The sequence below is a fragment of the Ailuropoda melanoleuca genome, chromosome 4, assembly GCF_002007445.2.
Source record: "Ailuropoda melanoleuca isolate Jingjing chromosome 4, ASM200744v2, whole genome shotgun sequence".
NCBI classification, from domain to species: Eukaryota; Metazoa; Chordata; class Mammalia; order Carnivora; family Ursidae; genus Ailuropoda; species Ailuropoda melanoleuca.
The window spans coordinates 68,906,446-68,927,806 of record NC_048221.1 but is presented as its reverse complement, the minus strand read 5'-3'; the positions used below and the strand labels follow the sequence as shown (position 1 = coordinate 68,927,806).

Genomic DNA, 21,361 nt, shown 5'->3' with positions numbered 1-21,361 from the left:
TGTGGAATCAATAAATCACTCTTAGGAGCTATTCGGCCAGGTGGGCCTTGGGTCCATGTCCCCCTGGGAAGGAGGAGTGGGGCTTTCCTATCTCCATTGAGTCCTGGGGACCAGCCTCCCATGGCCACTGCTCCACCCCCCATTCTGGCACACACAGCTCCTTTCCTTCTCCTCTCTGGCTTTGGGGATGCTGTTGGAATTGTCACTTTGCATAACCCCTGCCTGCTGCCAGCCTCTGTTTCCCCCAGTGCAGGGCAGGCCCTGCTTGTCCCCGGAAAAGCCCTCTGCCCTCCCTGAAACACGTGACTTTCGATTTTCCTTGAACGCAGCACTTCGTGACTTTGGCGTAAACTTCAGACGCAGCCCCCTTTCCTGTCTTCACAACAAGGAAATAAGTTGAGTTTCAGAGAAACCAGCTGCTAAGAGCACACCAGGCCTTCCGGCCCTGGTCCCTGCTTGGCTTGGGCCTTTGTGCGGCTGCTGGTGTGCCCAGGTGAGTGGCTGCCCTCTGGCCTTCTGCCCCTCTCCTGCCACCACAGCCACACCCTGGGGGACTCAGGGCAGCTGGCGGGGGTGGGGGTTGGGTGAAGAGTCCGTGGGCTATGGCCTATTTATGCTTTGCCTGGGCATGTGAAGGGGTGGTCAGCCGCGGGCCTCAGGCTGGGGGCTTGGGCTGCAGAGATAACCAAGTTAGTTTCTTGGGTCTCAATTCTTCATCTAGAACCAGCTGTTTGTGGACGTTGGGGACCAGAGACCTGTGGCCCATTTGCCTCCATATCATCTGCACATCCCCAGGTAAGTCATCCTGGATGGAATAGCACTCGGCTGCCATTTCCATGGGTAGCCTGAGTCTGGTGGAGGGGGACAGAGTTAGGAGGCCACGGGGAAGGACCAGGAGGGGCTGTAGGACTGGGATGGGTGGTGTCCAGCGGGAAAAGGAAGCAGACACCGCTTGCCACCACCCTGAGGGAAGCAGATTCCCTGCCGGAGTGTCAGCTGAGTGGTTGTGTCCAGGGGACACGGCAATGCCTGCCAAGTCCCTCACTTCCTGCTGGGTCCCATCAGGGTGACACCTTGGCTCCAGGAAGCAGAAACTCTTCCAAAGAGAGCAAACATGTGCTCTGCACCCCCCACCCCCACTCCCAGCCCCGTGAATACGAGGGTGGCTCAACAGGACTGTGAACTTGAACAACCAAACGCAGATGATTCCTATCACGCTGTCCAGGACAGGCTTGAGCTACTTGTAAGGGAGCTCAGGTTAGAGGGGACCCGGAGAGGTGAAGGAGGAAACAGTCTGAATCCCTCTCAACTGCTGTGTGTCCTTGGCAGATTGCTGGGACACGCTGAGCCTCAATTTGTGCATCTGTTCAATGCAGATGCAAATATCGGCACCTTGCAGGTGCCTGGCTCTTGGCTCTTGGGTGAGAGGTTGGGAAAAATGTCCCAGGCAGGAGAGTCTTGGCAGGAAGAAACAGGGGGGTTCCTGTGGTGAACAATTCATTACTCCTGTCTCAGCCAGGGTGGTGAGCATACCCTGGGTGCTTAGTAAAGCTTTGCTGAGAGCTTAGGGCCAGGGACTCCTGGCATGAAAAATCTTCAGGTTCCACCTCTGAAGGCTCCTCTCCTTCAGTGTGGTGTTTCCTTTTCCTTTCTGAGCCTGTCCTCCTGCCTCCCGCACGCAGCCCTGGCAGGGACACGGGGCTGGCAGGCAGCCTGGACGGTGGTAAGCGTACACTTACCTAGAGCCCAGCAGCCTAGATTCGAGCCCTGGCTTTGCTGCCTACTGTGTGTGCTGTGCGACCCTAGGCCAGTCACTGCACCTCTGTGTGTGTCAGGTCCCCGATCCCTAAGTCCTTCACTCACGGGGCTCTTGTGAGGGTTAGGTGGACGAGTAGAGTTGACCCTTGAACAACACTGGGCTTAGGGGTGCCGAAACCCCATGCAGTTGAAATCCTGCATGTAACTGTTGACTCCCCCCAAACTTAACTGCTAGGAGTCTACTGTTGACTGGAAGCCTTCTGATAACATCGGTAGTCTAATATATATTTTGTATGCTGTATGTGTTATATACTGTATTCTTAAAACAAAGTAATCTAGACAAAAGAAAATAGCATGAAGAAAATCCTAAGAGAAAAGACATTAACCATACTGTGAAAAATCTGCCTGTAACTGGGCCTGAGCAGTTCAAACCCGTGTTATTCTGGGGTCAACCGTAGATCTAGAGTGCCGGGCACATAGTAGGTGCTATCTGAGCCTGTGGCTAGAATTCTCATTGTCACTACTAGCTCTGGGAGGTCAGGCTCCAGACTCTGTAGCTTCTGGAGACTTTCCTGGGGGCTGCAGCAGCCAGACCTCTCCATGCTGACCACTCCCTCCACACCCACCCACACAAAGCATAGAACCAGGCTGTGGTTCTCAACTGGAGCCGATTTTGGCACCGCCTTTACCCCTGCCCCCCCCTACCCCAGGGACATCTGATAATGTCTGGAGACATTTTTGGGTGTGACTCAGGGGGTCTTGTTGGCATCTAGTAGATATAGACCAGGAATGATGCTAAACACTCCACAAGGCACAGGACAGCACCCTGCTGTCCTCCCGACTCATCGCCCTTCCTTTCCCACCCCCTAAGCCTCTCCTCATCTCCCTTTTACAGTCACAGAGCCTGACACCCAGAGAGGGAAAGCTTGTTGAGCTCACACAGCCCTTAAAACCAAGGCAGCGGAGGTCAGGGTGGGGGTCTGCTCACATCCAGTGGATCAGCAGACACTTAGCAAGTCTGCTAGATGCAAGGACCTATCCCCAACCCCACAACAGCCCAGCACTCTGGGCCCTGACAGTCGAAGGAAGCTAAAGTGCAGGGGCACCTGCCAGCCTGGGGTGAGAGCCGCCCAAGGAATCCAGCTCAGAATAAGCGATTCTGTCTCCTAAAGGACATTCACCACAGTGGTGAGCGCAGGCTGCTGGGTCAGAGACCTGTGTTCAAATCCTGACTGCCACTTGCAGGCCACATGATTTTGATCATGACAGTAACCTCTCTGAGCTTCAGTTGCTTTATCTGAAGAATGGGGCTAACAGTTCCCATTTTATGGGAGCTGAGGTGAGGTTTAGATTAAGTGGCTCACGCTCATAGTAAAGTCCCTGGCACAGAGGCTGTTGTTGTTGTTACCTGTTTGACACATACTTATTGGAAGGAAGCCTGGGCTCCAGTAGAAAACAAGACTCTGTCTCAGGGAGCTCAGCCTGGTCACAGACAGAAGAGCCAACAGACAGTGGTCATACATGGCCATCAGGGCTGTGATGTGGGGAGGATGGGCCCTGGGACAGGAGAGGAGGTGCCTGACTCAGCCTGGGGAGGGTGGGGTGGAAATCATGGAACACTTCTAGGAGGAGGGGACAACAGAGGGGACTGAAGCATATGGCCAAGAGAAGGGGGTAGGCACCTACTATGTACCTTGCTGGTCTGGGCTGGGGAACAAGACAGAATCTTCACTCTCGTGGTGCTTACATTCTAGCAGGGGACAAAGGTCCTGTGTCAACAAGTTGGTGGATAAATTACATTTTTGGTGGTGAAGAATCATAAAGCTGGGTCAGGGATGTCTTTATCCTGAAGAAGGGGAGGTGATTTTAGAGAGGGAGGTTGGAGAAGAGCTCTTGGAGGAGGAGGTGATAGTTAGGCAGAGACTTGAGTAAAGTGAAGGATTTTGAGGGAAGAGTGTCTAGGCAGGGGGAACAGACGGTGCAAAGGCCGTGAGGTTAGACCATGCCTGGTTTGATCAAGTGACCTGAACAAGTGACATAGGGAGGCCCGTGGGCTGGTGGGGAGTGAATGAGGACAAAGAGGTGATCGGCAGACTGCATCAGGACTTGGGGTTTACCCCTCAGTGAGGTGGGAGTCCTGGAAGGCTGAGAGCAGTGAAGGATATGATAACACAATGGCAGGCCACGTGCTGTGCTTGGTGCTTGGTGAGTCTTATCCCATGGAATCCCCACAATCTCCCCGTGTCAGGCACCTTTGCTTGCACCGTTTTCTAGGTGGGGTCTGGTGAGCTTAACTCATTGCCCAGGACTCTCTCACTGCACTGTAGATCCCTGATGCCCTGGCGTCAGGAAAAAGCTATGAAGGGGCCTATCGCCACCCATGGCTCAAAGTCAACTGCTGCCATTGTGACTTAGAATGTAACCAAGGTGGCATTTTATTGGCTGAAATTGCCTGTCCTGCCTCTATTGGTGGGCGGAAGAAGCCCCACCATGATTGTGAACTAGAGAGCAGGAAGTGTGGTTTTAGGGGGCATTTCGGGTCTCAGGCAGAAGACTGGGGGTCAGTGAGAGGAGGGGTGGGCAAAGAGGGGCTGGGCCCCCATTCTAGCAGAGCCTTTGATGGGGTCACTTCTGGCATCTGGCTATGGGCAGCATATGGAGCCTCCAGGCCTGGCTGGTGCAACTCCCACCCCCTCCCAACAAGTCCATTTGGATGGGCTCATTCCCTCTGCAGCCTGACTGCCTCGGTCTTCCCTCTGGGCTCTCACAACGGGCATCTAATTGGAGCTTTTGATACCCAGAGTATGTTTTGTGGAATAGTAGAGCCTCAAGGATCTGCTACATAGGAGTGGGGATAAAACAAAGCTAAAATGGTCCTTCCATTCAGATCTTCTCAGAGCCTTTATTTTTAATTTTTTAAAAAGATTTTTATTTATTTATTTGAGAGAGAGAGAGAGGGAGAGAGAGCATGAGCAGGGGCAAAGGAAGAGGGAGAAGCTGACTTCTCACTGAGCAGAGAGCCTGACGCAGCTGATCCCAGGGCCCTGAGATCTCAGGGCCTGAGATCCCAGGGACTCACGACCTGAGCTGAAGGCAGACACTTAACCTGTTGAGCTACCCGGGTACCCTGAGCCTTTATTTATTTATTTATTTTAAGATTTTATTTATTTATTTTGGGGGGGCTGTGGAGGGTGAGGGGCAGAGGGAAGGGGAGAAAAAGAATCTGCAGCAGACTCCCTGCTGAGCACAGAGCCCCAACGCAGGGCTCAATCTCACAACTCTGAGATCATGACCTGAGCAGGAACCAAGGGTCGGACACTTAACCAACTGAGCCTCCCAGGCACTTCTCTCTCAGGGCCTTTAATATGCTAATATGCTTTCAGTAGCTTTTGAAAGTGTGTTTGACCACCCGAGCCTTTTTTCCTTTGAAGTATGTTTGGGGTATCAGGTCTCTCTGGAATAGATATAACTGAACCCGACCTTTACAGAAGGAGGATGCTTGAATGGTGGAATTTTAGCTAGATCCTTCTGACCAAGGACCACAGGTTTCTTCCTTCTCCTCCCAGGGCCTGGGCTGTGCAAACAAGGCTGGTGTCCCATCATCTCTCAGTGGAGCTACAAACTCTGGGAAGGCCGAATTAGGATCTCTGAACTCGCAGCTCCTGGGGAGGCTGGATGGGGTCAGTCCAGGCAGGACTGGGGTGGGGGAGTCTCATGGTGGGCTTGTCTCCTGGGAAAGCCACAGAATCCGTAGGGATATGACTCAGAATAGGAAGGTGTGGTCTTCCCACCCACATCTAGGGTCCCATCAGGAGGCTGCAGATTGGCCCAACTCCTCTGAAGGCCAAGGGTCCATGCTGGCCTGGCCTGCAGCAGTGCTGCATGGACAAATGTTCCTGCCCCTTGTCCCCCTGGCTCTTCATCTTCTGCCTCCTCCTGTCTACTTCCTCTGGCCTCCCCAGCATCCCTGGGAACTGGCAAGCTGGTCACTCTGGCTCTCATGCCCCTGTTTTACTAGTGAGGACAGCCCAGAAAGGCACAGGAAGGCGAGAGCAGACACAGGGCTGGCTAACCCCTGGACACACCTGCCGTGCAGTGTCGTGTTATTATTACCATTGTTGTCATTGGCAGTGAGACAGGGAGGTTGTGATAAAGCTCAGAATGCACGGGGAAGGCTCCTGCCTCTGGGATGCTTTGGCCTTCAGTCTGAGATGGCCAATCACGGCTTATGGCCCTGGACTGGGCCCCAAGGGCAAGTCTCTCCCCACCCCCCTTCTGCACTAACTCGTCTCTGGCTACCCAGGTTGCACCTGTGGCCACTGTGGGGAGGAGCTTCTCAAACTGTGTTGCCGACAATTTCCTGCCACAGCTTCCTGCCCCAGAGACCAGCTTCACTACCCCCACCCCTCCCAACAGCCCTTGGACAAGCCCCCACCTTGCTGCTTGGTTCTGTGTCCTGGGTATAGGGAGCAGCGATGCAATCTGTGAGGCAGGGACGGCTGCACTTGGGAGGATGGAGATAAGTAGGGAGGGAGTACTCGGTAGAGGGTACTGCATGGATAAAAGTGTGGAAGTGCATTTGAAAGAAGGCGAATAGCACAGCCCAGCTGGAGCAGAGGGAAGGTTGAAGAGTTTAGTTAGATTGAATGAAGTGGGCAGGAGGGAGCCACAGTAAGTTCTTGAGCAAGGGAAGCCTCGGGAAAAATTGCCGAGAAGCAATTTGCAGATCCTGGAGCTCAGCTCATGGGAAACAAACTGTGGGGTTTAGCCAACCACAAGCACCATGTGAGTTAGGTCTGGATCTCAGGTTTTATTAATAGACACAGCAGGTGGAGATCAAAGGAGGTGATGCCACCACAATCAGACCTCAGGAGAGAGATCTGGACTAGACCGGTGGGCATGGTGGCATGTTCATAGCCACAGACAGAACGCCCCAAGTAAGGGGACCAGGGCTGGGGAAGGAGACAGAGCAGGAACTGTCAGAGAAGAAGGAGACATGTCAGGGAGCCTGTGAAGGACTGGGGAGAGCCAAGAGGCTCAAGCAGGAAGGAGGGGTCACTGATGTCCATCACTCAGGGGACCAGCATTGAGGAGGGCATTAGGTGCTTGCCTCGCGCCCACTAGGTGGTGATATCAGGGCTTCCTCTCTAGCCTGGAGATCATCCAAGTGGGGGTGGGGGACAGGCTTCGAGGCTGGTGAGGGGGTGGGAGTCAAGAAAGTAGAGCAGGAGTATAAACAGCACTTTCTTTCCTATGTCAGTTGTTATTCTTAGTGTCTGGTTTGTCTATACTTTCCAGTTCCTTTAGTTAAAAACATTATGGTATAATTTACATACAGTAAAATTCACCCATTTAGTGAAAACTTCCGTGAGATTTGACACATGCATATAGCTGATAAACATCTCAATCAAAATATTGACTATTCTCCCAAATCCCCTCATGTTCCTTCTAGTGAATCCTCTCCCTTGGCCCCCAGCCTTTGGCAACCACTGATGCACTGTTCTCCACTGATACAGTTTTGAGTGGAATTGTACAATTTGTGGCCTTTCGAGTGTGGCTTCTTTCACTCAGCAGGATGCCTTTTAGATTCATCCATGTGTTGTGGGGATTAGCGTTTCCTTCCATTTTATTGCTGAGTAGTATCCCGTGATAGGGATGTGCCACAGTTTATCTATTCATCTGCGGAGATACATTTGTTTCCAAGATTCGGCCGGCCGTTGTGAACAGAGCGGCTATAAACATTTCCTGTGTAGGTTTTTCTATGAATGCAAGTTTCCATTTCTCTAGGGCAAATACCTAGGAACCTTTTTGACTCTTCAACACTCTGATGGAAAGGTGACCTGAGTCTCCAGGTGGGGCCACAAATGCGGTCCCTGATTAATCACCTGCCTGTAACAATTGGGACATCCAGGAACCCCCTTAAGCCTGGCCTTCCCAACCCCAATGTCAGGAGCAATCAGGTTAGAACGTAGATTCTGGCTCCTCCCCTGGCTATCCCAACCCAGACCCCACCTGATTCCCATTCCACTCTCTTCCTCTCAGTCCCTGTGCCCATCCGTGCTTGTCCCTGGACACCCAGGATGAAGGGCTTTTCTCAAGCCACAAAAGCCTTCTTTGAGCCCCCTGCTCACATTTGCTTAACTGAGACAGGCACCCAAGGACCCTTCCCTGAACACAGCCTATGCCTCAGTGGTCTTGCTGGGCCCACCTTAGAGAAATGTCTGGAAGTTGTTATGGGGTGATAAGTTTTTTCAGTCTTATATAAAAACTTACAAATATACAGCGAAATGGGGAGAATTAGTTGTCTACTCATTAACCACCCCATAGATTCTAAATTAATATTGTTATATTCACTTTGTTACATACAGTTGATCCTATTAGTAGCAGATTCTGTATCTAGAATCTACTCGCTAATATTTACTTGTTACATACAGTTGATCCTATTAGTAGCAGATTCTGTATTTAGAATCTATTTGTTAATATTTACTTGTAACCCCCAAATTAATACTTAAGGCCCTTTCATAGTCATTCAGGAACACACGCAGAGAAGCAAGACATTTGAGTCGATGGACGTGCACATTCCCACTGAGGTCAAGCAAATGGACGCGCCTCTGCTTTTTGTTTTAATTCTCATACTGTAAACAAGTGTTCTCAATTTGATATCACATTTTTGTGTTTTTTGTTGGTGATTTCACTGTTTAAATGGCAGTGCAGGGCTGATGTGCTGTCTCGTGTTCCTAAGTGCAAGACGGCTGTGACGTGCCTTCCAGGAAAAGTATGTGTTAGACAATCTTATAGTTTTACTGCTGATGGCTGAGTATTCAATGTTAACGAATCAACAGTATATATCAAATAGTGTCTTTAAGCAGAAACAGGGTTATGTACTGACCAGTTGATGAAAATGTGGTGACCAGAGACTTTAGGAACCTAACATTGGACTTCCTCTAGGAGCAATCATTTAGTATTTGCTAATTCAGTGTTTGCAATAACTTTACAGAACTACTTTGAATAATAAGACTTGATTGTATCTGTCTACCTATCTGTCCATCCATCAGTTGATGTTATTTTTTGGGTGCTTTTCAAAGTAAATTACAATCATCAGTATCCAACAGACCTAACTACTTCTGCAGATTAACTCATGTTCAATATTTTATGGATTTTTTTTTAAACGGAGGGGTCCAAATAAATGAACAAATTTTAGTACATTCTTTGAGAAATCCAGACATTTGTGTAACCCAGTGCTTATCAAGATATGTCATTATACTATAACCCCAGAAAGTTAAAAACATAATTTAGGTTATCCGTCTTACTAGATATTTATCTAAATATCTTTAATTCCTTCTCCCCACTTTGGATCATACTTTTCAAACTGCATATCTCATTTTATTTAGTGCCTGTATCAAAGTTCACACTGGAATTAAACCCTAATGTATTTAACCAATCTCTTATTGATGGATATTTAGATTAGTTTATGCTTTCTAGAAATTTGTCCATGAAGGCAGAGGGGGCAGGGCAAAGGGGAATTTCTAAGGCCGAGGAGACTCGTGGGAAGGTTAATAGAGTAAGGCTCTTTTGAAGAACAAAGCCTTTTCCAGCCTCAGAACCTTTGTACTTGCTGTTCCCTCTGCTTGATGTACTCTCTTCCATGATTGTTGAACAGCTGGCTCCTCTTCATCCTTCAGATCTCAGTTCAAATGCTACCTCCTCAGAGAATAAGGTGGCCATCCCAGCTACCGTGGCCTCTTCTCTTAGTATCACTCTATTTATTTCCTTTATGACACAGACCTCAGTCCGTAATTGTTTCTGCCTCTTTTCTTGCTTAATGTATTCCCCCTCCCGCCAGACTGTTGTCTTCAGGAGGGCAGGATCATGTCTATCTTACTCACTCTCATCTCCAGCACCTGCCTGAAACACAATAATTCAACACGTGCCTGGGAAATGAATGAATGGTTCCAGGTGCTGGTGTGTGTGGGGCCAGTGGGGGTGTCTGGGCGCTCCGCACAAAGTCTCTGAAAAGTCAGAGGAGGGTCGGGGACTCTCTGATCTGAGCTCAGCAGGCTGGGGCTCCTCTCCAAGTTGATTCTGGCATAAAGCAGGCTCTGCACGATTGGCACGGATGCCCCTCAATGCGGCCTCTCCCGCATGTCTGGGCCCAAGAAGGCAAGCCGAGCCCCTGACGTGCCCTCCATCTCGCTCTGAACGCGCAGGGTCTGGCGAGGCACCCGGGCGGCGGCGGCGGCGATGCCGGACCCCGCGGCGCACCTGCCGTTCTTCTACGGCAGCATCTCGCGCGCCGAGGCCGAGGAGCACCTGAAGCTGGCGGGCATGGCCGACGGGCTCTTCCTGCTGCGCCAGTGCCTGCGCTCGCTGGGCGGCTATGTGCTCTCGCTCGTGCACGAGGTGCGCTTCCACCACTTCCCCATCGAGCGCCAGCTCAACGGCACTTACGCCATCGCCGGCGGTAAGGCGCACTGCGGCCCCGCAGAACTCTGCGAGTTCTATTCGCGCGACCCCGACGGGCTGCCCTGCAACCTGCGCAAGCCGTGCAATCGGCCGTCGGGACTCGAGCCGCAGCCCGGCGTCTTCGACTGCCTGCGCGACGCCATGGTGCGCGACTACGTGCGCCAGACGTGGAAGCTGGAGGTGAGAGCGCGGGGCCCTCGGGGGCGGGGGCGGGAGGTGGACCTGGGGAGAGCTGGCCCGGGGAGCCTAGAGAGCCTCGGTTGGAGGGGAGTTGGGGGGGACTGGGGAGAACGATTGTCTTCGCCCGCTTGGGCTTTGCTGCGCCACGCCAGGTTTGGAAGCTGGAGGGGGTGGGTGGGGGCGGGACCTAGGAGGGCTTCGGAAGGAGGGGCCTGAGCGATGTCTTGGTGCACGTCTATGCCAGACCCGCCTGTGGAGGTCGCACTGGGCCGGGCTTCGGGGCCCGGCCTAAGAGAATGCTGGGGGAGCTGCCAGCGGGGGTGGTGGTGGTGGTCTTGCACGACAACCAGTGTTAGATCGTCAAGCTGGAGATGAGCTTGAGGCTGCCTGTAAGGAGGGGCCTGGGGCGTGGCCCTGGATGGGTGGGGGATTGGAGAGGGACTGTGGAGATGGGGGATGGGGGAGGCTGCCCTCAACAGTCTGAAGGACTCACCCTAGGTGTGCCTGGGGAGAAGGGTCTCACGGGGATGGAGGCAATTAGGAAGGTCCAGGAGATGATAGAGGCTTCCTCTGGCTGTGCACTTGGCCCCTTGGTGACACTTGGTGAAAGTTACAAGTCTCCTCTATCCTCCCTTCCTTAGGGCGAAGCCCTGGAGCAGGCCATCATCAGCCAGGCTCCCCAGGTGGAGAAGCTCATTGCCACGACAGCTCACGAGAGGATGCCCTGGTACCACAGCAGCCTGACGCGCGAGGAGGCAGAGCGCAAACTCTATTCTGGCTCGCAGACTGACGGCAAGTTCCTGTATGTGGGGCTTAAGGCTTGGGGCTTTGGGGTGGTGAGCTGGGGCTTGCTGGCTGGAATCCTAGAGGCTGGGGCAGACCTCAGGGTGCAGATGGGCTGTGAGGGGTGAACCTATGCTAACATGTGCAAGGGGGTAGTGTGTTTCTGAGTACGCGAAGGGACATTACATGGGAAGGGATCTGCAGTGGTTAGGGCTCCAGAGCTGGGCTGCTTGGGTGGCAATCCAGGCTCTGCTTGCTACTTACCAGCTGGGGACGCTGGGCAAGTAGCTGAACTTCTGCCTGCTTCGATTTCCCCTCTCCACTCAACAAATATTTACTGAACACCTACTATGTGCCAGGCACTGTTTCAGGCACTGAGGACACGGCAGTGAACAAAACAGACACAAATCCCTGTTCTTGTGGAGCAGGAAGACAAAAATGATGCATCAATGAAATAGAGCCTGGTTGGGAATCCAGGCTCTGATACTAACCAGCTGCTGTCCCCATCCTACCTCAGCCTTGACCTCTTTCATGTCTTAAGCTTCCATGGAAAATTCCATGCCTCAAGGAAAATTGTGCAAACTTTCTGCAGATTTTATGACAGTTAACTGGCCTACTGAGGTAAGAGGAGTGTCAGGAGAGCCAGGGCCCAGGGCTTTGACCAGCTGTGGGTGCCGTGGATTTCAAGCATGAAGTCACAGAGGCAGGTAGGGCCAGCATGGGCCGCGAGTGTCTGAGGCTGAGGGAGCTAGGATTGGGTACAGGGTAGAGGTTGAGCTGGCACTGAGGTTCAGAAGCAGTTGGAGCATTGATATTATCAGGGACAGTGACTCACGCTGGGCAATGTCAAGAGACCAGAAGCAGCTACTTTGAGCCAGACTATTGGAAAATTAGACAAGGTATGCTTTGGGCAGAGGCTGTTGTAGATTCTTCTTGCGGTTCCTGTAGTCAAGAACTGCTTTCTCAGTATGGAGATAGTTAGGGGGCTGAAGGTCAAAGCTGGAGGCATAGAACCTCGCATGGGGCAGTGGGGGAGGGGAACACCCCTGGAGAATCCTGATGCCTGTCACAAGCCCAGAACGGGTCCAGTTCTTAGATAAGGGTGCAGGGTGTGATAGAAAGATGCATGCCACTCAGGCCTGGAGTTAAGACCAGGGCCATGCTTGTTCTTGAGTGCGGTTCAGAGGTGCTGAAGAACGGTTGGAGTTGTACCTCATGCTGTTTGCTGCCGAAGCTTTCTGCATAATTGCAGGATTTGTGGTGTGGGTTGATTTGAAAAGAAACCTGACCCCTGCAAAGGGCCTTTAAGAGGATATTGTTAAGTGTCTCCTAACCTCTTCTGGGTCACAGACCCCTTTGGGAATCTTTCTGAAGCTGGACCCCTTTCTCTCTCCCTTTTTAAAAAGATTTTATTTATTTATTTGTCAGAGAGAGAGACACAGAGGGCACAAGCAGGGGGGCAGAACAAAGGCAGAGGGAGAAGCAGGCTCCCCGCTGAGCAGGGAGCCTGATGCAGGACTCCATTCCAGGACCCTGGGATCATGAAGTGAGCCAAAGGCAGATGTTCAACTGACTGAAGCACCCAGGCACCCTGAACTCCTTTCTCAAGCCCAAACATGTTTACCCCAGAGATTTTGTGTACAGCGACAGGAGATCCTAGCTGAACCTGACCCTCGTCCTGGCAGCCCTTTCCAGGTTCAGAACCTCTGATGTAGTTCGGTTGTCTCTCTTTTCACATGAGACTGAGACAGAAGATCTTTATCCATCCCTTTGGTCTAAGGAAGGGCTTGATTACAAGGCGGGCTCACGTCTTTCTTGTTTACCACTGTATCTCTGCCCTTAGAACAATGCCGGGCATGTGGTTAACACTCAGTAAACATTTGTCCAATGAATGGATGTCCATGGGTGGGGCCCAAGCCCTGTCAGAGAGTTGACACCGTCTGCAGGCCATCCTGGTGCCTGTTTCCTGCTGCCTGCCACCAGCCAGCTCTTCTGTACCTCAGTACAATTCCCAAGATTCTTGGTCGGCTGCCCACAACTTGTTCTACAAGGCCCGAGACCCCCAGGACCAGTTGCTGTCCATTCTCCATTGGGAATTTACACTTGATTTTGGACTAGAACCTTGTGCCAGTGACTCGAGACACAACTGTTTTGTGGGAGATGTTGATTGGTTTCACGTGGAATGAGAGGGTCCAGGCGCCTGGCTCTAAGTTGGCCTGTGTGTGTATGGTTAGATCGCTCTGTGTATGTGGACGTGTGTGTGAGTGGACAGGTTCTTACACACAAAGACACCACCTTTGAGGGGCTCAATTCCCATTCATAGACAAGGAAGGTTTGTTTATTTATTTTAGCAAATTTCCAGCAGAGGGCAATCAAGGGTCTCATTCTGTTAAAAGTCAGTCTGTTACAGTAACTAGCAGGTCTGTTGTGATGACAAGGTGACTTGTTCTGAATTGTGCAAAGGTGCCCCAGGAGCCAGCCATGGAGGGACCAGGTGTCTGCTTGTGGGTGGCTCAGTTTTTTCCCCTGGACGGCCAAGGGTTCAGCTGTGGGTGTTGAGTATCAGGCTATTTGGGGCCGAGTGTCCACTGTGGGAGGGCCAGCATTCCCCGTGGATGGTCACATGTGTGTTCTTGGACAACTGTGTCTCCCTGTGGATACTGCCATTCTCCTCTCATTCCCCTCCCCCACCCCAGCCCCCAGCCTGTTACCAGTAGGTCTGGACGTTGAGTGGAGCCTGACCTTGGGTCCCCTAGTCCCTGCCACTTCTCCATGAGACTATCTAGAGCAGAGTCCATGGGTGTGTGTGTGTGTGTGTGTGTGTGTGTGTGTGGAAACTGGGGCCAGCAGGGGGTCACCACAGGAAAGGCCCAGGTGATTATAGGGGTGATATCCCCTCCTTCCCCGTGCCAGGTTGAGGCCCCGGAAGGAGCAGGGCACTTATGCACTGTCGCTGATCTATGGGAAGACCGTGTACCACTACCTCATCAGCCAGGACAAGGCGGGCAAGTACTGTATTCCTGAGGGGACCAAGTTTGACACGCTCTGGCAGGTGAGCTGCCCATCCACCTCGTGGTGGGGGGGGGTTGCTTAGGGTCCTGGGGAAAAGAGGAGCCCTGGCCCTGACCCACCTCCCTGCAGCTGGTGGAGTACCTGAAACTGAAGGCCGATGGGCTCATCTACTGCCTGAAAGACGCCTGCCCCAACAGCAGTGCCAGCTCAGGTGAGGGAGGTGCTGGGGGATGGGGGTGAGTGGGAGACCCCATGCCCCACCCCCTCACTGTCCCTTCTGCCCCCCCAGAGGCCGCTGCTCCCACACTCCCAGCCCACCCATCCACGTTCACCCACGTGAGTTAGCTGGCATCGCAGGGTTGTGTCCTGAGGGATGGAGCTGGGCGGGTGGGTGATGCATCCTGTTCCCCAGGCGAGGCTGGGATGGAGAGTGGGACTGCCGTGGAACAGAAGAGGGTCTCCCCCAGCACTGCTCCTGGGAGTCCTCAGAAGCTCTGGGTCTCAGGGGCTGGGTACCCCCAGCTTGGGGTCCTGCTGACCCTTGCTGACCTCATGACCTTTAGGCTCCCAGACGGATTGACACCAACTCAGATGGGTACACCCCTGAACCAGGTGAGCCGACGGAGGTGGAGGTGTGCGTGTGGGGTTCATGCCAGGCCACAGTCAAGGTCCCTGGCTGGGCTCTGGGCAGTGGCAGGGGAGAGCTGTGGGCCGGGTCTGACATGTAGCAGCTGGCTTGGTTTGGCCCGTGCATACGCTGTGCTTGTAGACAACTGTGTGTGTGCATGTCCATCATGCCTGTGTGCGTGTATGTGGGGTGCATGTGGACATGCGGGGGGAGTACATCGGGGCCACAGACACACATTTGTCCAGCACCTACTATATGCCAGTCACACTTCACGCTCACATGTGTCTGTACTTCTGGAATGTTTCTGACACACTAGATGACGTAGTCATGGCAATTAGTGTTTTACAGATGAGAAAGGAGGGCAAGTAACTTAGTAAGGTCCTGCAGTTTGGCAATAGTGGAGCCGGGATTTGAGCCTGGGCAGGCGGGCTTTGGAACCCGTGTTCCTGAAATGCCTTGCTGCAGACGCTAATGTGTTTGTTGTGTAGATGCACGCCTGTCCGCGTGTGTGCAGAGAACATACGTGGTTGCATGTGCGTGCACAGGCTCCTCGTGGAGCCCTGGTAAACAGGGCTATGTGGTACATCCGCGGAGCCGGGCAGGCACGGACACGCCAGTGAACACACAGCGTGGATGTGTGGACTCTGGCTGGCACACTAACAGTTTCTCACGCAGACACACCTCTGGACCCCATCGTACACAGAGACGGGGGTGAAAGTACTTGTGGGTGCATATGTGTGAGCACATGGGGACCCACGTGGTTACATGTGCACATAGACGCACCTGCCTTTAGAGTCCACCTGGACGTGGCTTCCCAGCTCTCCCACAGATGGGACTAGGAGCACACATGTGTGCACACGCGCACATGAACAAACACATGTTCTGGATCGTGCACTGCTGTCTGGGGCGTGTGTTTTGTGGGTGCCAAGGCTGCCGTGTCCTCTTGTCCCCCCATCCCATACTTCCTTATCCTGACTTGGGAGTACATGCTTGTGTGTGTGTGTGTGCCCAGCACGCCTAGTGTCCCCAGAGAAAGCCCCGTCAATGCCCATGGACACGAGTGTGTATGAGAGCCCATACAGTGACCCTGAGGAGCTCAAGGACAAGAAGCTCTTCCTGAAGCGGGAGAATCTCCTCATGGCTGACATTGAACTTGGCTGTGGCAACTTTGGCTCTGTACGCCAGGGCGTCTACCGGATGCGCAAGTATGGCCACCCCTGCCGTGGTTGGGGGAAGCCCTGTGCGGGGGGGCAGACGACGGGAGTGGCCTCCCCAGCCTTTGGGGGCTGGAGCCAGGATGCATCATCAGTTTGCCTGGGAGACTGATCCTGGGCCAGGAGACTGCATGCTAGGGGAGGACCTGGGAGGGCTCGGGGACAGCACCTGAGAGTGTGGGAGACACAGGCTGGGGACAGGGAGAGGTGGGCTGAGCTGCAGTGGCAACAGAGGCCCCGCGCATCCCAGGGCAGAGGCAGAGGGGCCCCCCTTGTACCCTTGAATTGACTGCTCACCGACTACAGGCAGCCCCCGGGGAGGGTGTCATGCTGAGGTGTTTTGCCCAGGGAGGCGTAGTTCTCAGTGAGGAACTTGGCAGCCGGCTGTCGCTGGCTGACACTCCTGGCAGCTGGAGAAGTGTGTGCCTGGGCTCTGAAGCGAAAGCCAGGTGGCGACCCCAGTATCCAGCACACGCGTCTGGAGAGAAGAGAGGCCGGCTGGGTGGGCTTGAGGGGCTGAGCAGGGCCCGGGCTGACGCAGGCGCTCGTTGCGGCAGGAAGCAGATTGACGTGGCCATCAAGGTGTTGAAGCACAGCACGGAGAAGACAGACAAGGATGAGATGATGCGCGAGGCACAGATCATGCACCAGCTGGACAACCCCTACATTGTGCGGCTCATCGGCGTCTGCCAGGCCGAGGCTCTCATGCTTGTCATGGAGATGGCGGGCGGCGGGCCCCTGCACAAGTTCCTGCTCAGCAAGAAGTGAGCCCTGGGGCGGGCTGGGCACGTGGCGCCGGTGGGCCTTGCGGGCTCCTCATCTATGACCACACACTTGTTTTCATGTGACTCCTGCCTCCCCCCGCCGCACACCCTGACACCCACGCTCACACCCACAAGGCAGAGCTGTTAACAGCAAGGTGTCCTCATGCCTCCAACTCTTACCCTCATAGACACGATCTTTTACACTGGCCGAGGCACGTGCCCATCACCTCCCCGTTCCTGCTGGTGCACGTGTGTTTGTGGCATAACCTGGCTCACACATTCAGTTATTCCACAGGGGTCTACTGGGCAATTTCTCCATAATTGGGACTATTGCCAGCCCTTGGGATTCATCGGTGAACAAAAGAGACAAAGACCTCTGTCCTGTATTCTGGTTGGGGAAGAGAGGTTTTCAGTAATAATTATAACAGAGAGTATGTTGGAAAATGAGTACTATAAAAAAGATGATTGGGAGTGTCGGGGTGGGAGATGACAAGCGAGAAGGTGAGGTTTTTGTAAACTGAAGGAGGCAGCCAAGTGCCGCTATGGGGGAACAGACAGCCAGTGCAAAGGCCCTGAGGTGTGCCTGTGCCAGGGGTAGTGGAGGAACTGTGATGAAGGCCCTGTGCCTGTAGCAGAGTGTGTGAAGAGGAGAGGGGGAGCTGATGTGGGTAGGGAGGCAAAGGGGCAGATCATGCAGATCCTGGGCCATGGGAGACCTTGGACTTTTACCCCAAGTGAGGTGGGAGCCCTGGGAGGCTCTGCACAGAGGAGCGGCTGGACCTGACTTCCGTGGGGGGACAGACCCTGGGAGGTGAGGGCAGAGGTGACCGTTCTGGTCCAGGCTAACTTCTGGTCCAGGCTGACGATGATGAAGCCTGGGCCGTGGTGGCAGAAGCAGCGGTGGAGAGAAGTAGGAGGATTCTGGAGGGATTCTGAAGGCAGAGCTGCCAGGCTGTGCTAGCAGATCGGAAGCTGGGTGTGAGACAGAGGAGTTGACAGCAAGGCTAGTGCTTCTGGCCCAAGGAAATGAAAGGAGGTAGCTGCTGGAGAAGAAAGGGAACAGTGGGGAGAGCTGGTTGTGTGTATGAACAGACAGGAACTTAGCTTTGTCTTTATTGTTTTTGAGATGCCCACGAGCCCCCTCTGAGGGCATATAGAGGATGCAGGTCAATGTGTAAGTTTGGGGATCATAGTATGTGGGAGAAATGTAAAGCCTTGAGACTAGATGAGGACAGAGGGTTTTGCCTTTTTTGTTCACCTCCCCACCATATCCCCAGCCCCGTGCCTGACACACAGCAGATGTCCAACAAGCACCTGCTGAACACATGCTCGGCTGGGTCACAGAATTGGGTTTTGCTCCCTTGGGAACTTGTGCAGCCCCCTCCCAGCTGACTCTGCCCTCCCCTGTACCCCAGGGAGGAGATCCCCATCAGCAATGTGGCGGAGCTGCTGCACCAGGTGTCCATGGGGATGAAGTACCTGGAAGAGAAAAACTTTGTGCACCGTGACCTGGCGGCCCGCAACGTCTTGCTGGTCAACCGGCACTATGCCAAGATCAGTGACTTTGGTCTCTCCAAGGCACTGGGTGCTGACGACAGTTACTACACTGTGAGCCCCCACCCCTTTGGTGCCCAGGTGGTTGAGGTTGGTGGGTGGAGTGTCCCTGAGCCCTGCCCTGGCAGCATCTCCCCATTCTCAGGCCCGCTCGGCAGGGAAGTGGCCGCTCAAGTGGTATGCGCCCGAGTGCTTCAACTTCCGCAAGTTCTCCAGCCGCAGTGACGTCTGGAGCTAATGGGGTCACCATGTGGGAGGCCTTCTCCTATGGCCAGAAGCCCTACAAGGCAGGCATGGGCAGAGACGGGCGGGTGGGTGGGAAGGAGGGTGAGGGCGAGGTGGCCCCCGTTACTCACATTGCACTTGGCTCTGGCTCGAGCAGAAGATGAAAGGCCCCGAGGTCATAGCCTTCATCGAGCAGGGCAAGCGGATGGAGTGCCCGCCAGAGTGTCCGCCTGAAATGTATGCACTCATGAGTGACTGCTGGATCTACAAGTGAGTGCCAGTGGGTGGGAAGGGTACCTAGCTGAACTGACACCTGGGCCTGAGGCCAGAGGTCATGGTGCCCAATAGTCCAAAACTCGTCCCACCCAAGACTCGCCGAGTTCACAGCCTTTCCATCACTTGGTACCTTTACTTTCTGCACCTATACTCAATGCCTCAACACACTGACGCTAGAGTGCTCCAGTGGCCCAACACCACAACACCCTAGCCCTGTAGATACCTAGTGCTCTAGCATCTGAAGCTTCAGTCCCCCACCAGCCAGCACTCAGCACATTGATCTTACAGTACTCAAGTCAGTACTCTGTTACCCAAAATATGCTACCAGTGGTCAGGGCATGGGATTATAGTCCAGTCTAATTCCTCAGTCCCCCACCAGCCAACATTCAACACCTATTTACCCTCACAGACCAACACTACAGCACCCAAACACTCAATATATTCAAAACCTCCACCCCTGTCTGGTGTTCAAACTCAATACTTGAACACCCCAACTCCTAAAATCATCAGTATTTCAACTTCCCATCAGAAAATAGGCAACACGCACCCAAAAAAGCTATTGCCCTACACTGAGCCATGCAATGCATGGGTGTTCTAACATTTGATACTTTTCCTACCCCAACATCCATTCTACTGGTCAACACCTATGACTCTGCCACCCAAACACCTAAGCCACCCGATTAAATAGACACCCTATTTATGATAAATAATAAATGATCAGTCCATCCAACATGTGTTAAATGGCCCCCACTGGGAAACACCAACACCAGCACACCAACACGCAATATTGAAAGAGGCTAGCATCTTTAACAGCCTGACTCCCCACTAGCTGAACCCACTGTCAGGACTCCAATGTTCTGCTAGATCAGGGGCAGCACCCTTGCACCCACATAAGCGGGCACCTAGCCCCCAATATCCTGGCCCTTGGCACGTGTTCAGTACTTCAGCTTTCAATTCCCGACTCCTGTTGGTTGATAGTTGTTACTCCGACACTCAATGAACTAAATTCCCCAAGTCTTCACCAGTTAACACTCAACAGATGGTTCCCCCCACATCCTGTATGTAGGCAGTTCTTCTATCACATGGTATGGCAACACTCGATTCTAGTCCTCTCCTACCCAACAAACCTCTCCATTACTCCAAACTCCACCACCCTGACAACCCCACTGGTTTTCTGAGCCCCCTGCCTGTCTACCCTGCAGATGAAGGTGGGTTGTGGGGATGCGGTCAGTGGCCTGGATCTACCCAACCCCCCACAGGTGGGATGACCGCCCAGACTTCCAGGCTGTGGAACAGCGCATGCGGACCTACTATTACAGCGTGGCAAGCAAGGCTGAAGGCCCCCCAGGATGTGGCAAGGGGACTGAGGCTGCTGTTGTCTGAGCTCCTGCCTGCCTGGGGCCTGCAAGCCTCGATGCTCCAGCTTCCGCCCCATCCTAGGACCTCCAGTTTGGCTGAGGTCAACTCAGCTCCTCTCCCCAAAGCAGCTGGGCTGCGGTAAGGCAGGCAGCTGAGGCCTCAGGTTCATACTGATCTAGTGTCCCCACCTGGTCACCTATGCTCTCTGGCTGGGGGAGGAGGGAAGGCCCTGGGAGGGTGGGGTCGTGTAACTTGCTCTCGGGCTGCTATCTATGGGGCAGCCCTCAGCTGAGGGTGCATTGCTTACAATAGAGATCTTCCTTCCTCTGGGCCCTGAAGGCAAAGACTCTGGGAACTCTCAGGTGACATGAATCTCTGTCATTGTAATAAACTCAGCTTCTCTCTTGTTTGAGTCCCTCATCTTTTCTGGGGCGAATGGGGGACCAGGAAAGGGGCTGGGTCATTGGAAGGAGTCAGTGAGAAGTGCCTGAAAACAGCTTTTCTTGTGGGCCCAGACGTGGTCCCCAGGGTCTGGGGGTCTGGTCTTCCCACTTCTCTGCCCCGAGGACATCTTCGTATGCGTGAGAAGCTGTGGCAGAGTGGGGGAACTGAGGCAAGTGCACCGCTGGGCCTCTGCTTCCCTGTCTGTGTGGATTGAGTGAGGTGGGTGCTTTCCATGCTGGTTGCATATTAGCATCACCTGGAGGAGTTTTAACAAACGCCAACCCCTCCTCCCACCCCACCCCCAACATCGGTGCATTTTATTTATTTATTTATTTTTTTTTTAAATGATTTTTTTATTATATTATGTTAATCACCATACAGTACAACCCTGGATTCCGATGTAAAGTTCGATGCTTCATTAGTTGCGTATAACACCCAGTGCACCATGCAATACGTGCCCTCCTTACTACCCATCACCAGTCTATCCCATTCCCCCACACCCCTCCCCTCTGAAGTCTTCAGNTTTCTCATAGTCCATAGTCTCTCATGTTTCATTCCCCCTTCTGATTACCCCCCTTTTCTTTATCCCTTTCTTCCCCTGCCGATCATCCTAGTTCTTATGCTCCATAGAGAGAGAAATCATATGATAATTGTCTTTCTCTGCTTGACTTATTTCACTTAGCATTATCTCCTCCAGTGCC

General features: G+C 53.3%; 1 protein-coding gene across 1 annotated transcript; it reads left to right on the top strand.

Moving 5' to 3' along the window:
* Positions 1-333: 333 nt before the first annotated feature.
* Positions 334-20,623, top strand: LOC100473238 (tyrosine-protein kinase ZAP-70). Its single transcript, XM_011233527.3, is given in 15 exon segments — positions 334-493; positions 722-795; positions 9,966-10,401; positions 11,043-11,203; positions 14,098-14,236; positions 14,326-14,407; positions 14,486-14,532; positions 14,760-14,808; positions 15,837-16,029; positions 16,596-16,802; positions 18,218-18,410; positions 18,502-18,591; positions 18,593-18,643; positions 18,739-18,851; positions 20,117-20,623. Coding segments are annotated over 13 exon segments (1,851 nt in total). The 5' UTR covers positions 334-493; positions 722-795; positions 9,966-9,999; the 3' UTR covers positions 20,241-20,623.
* Positions 20,624-21,361: the final 738 nt, after the last annotated feature.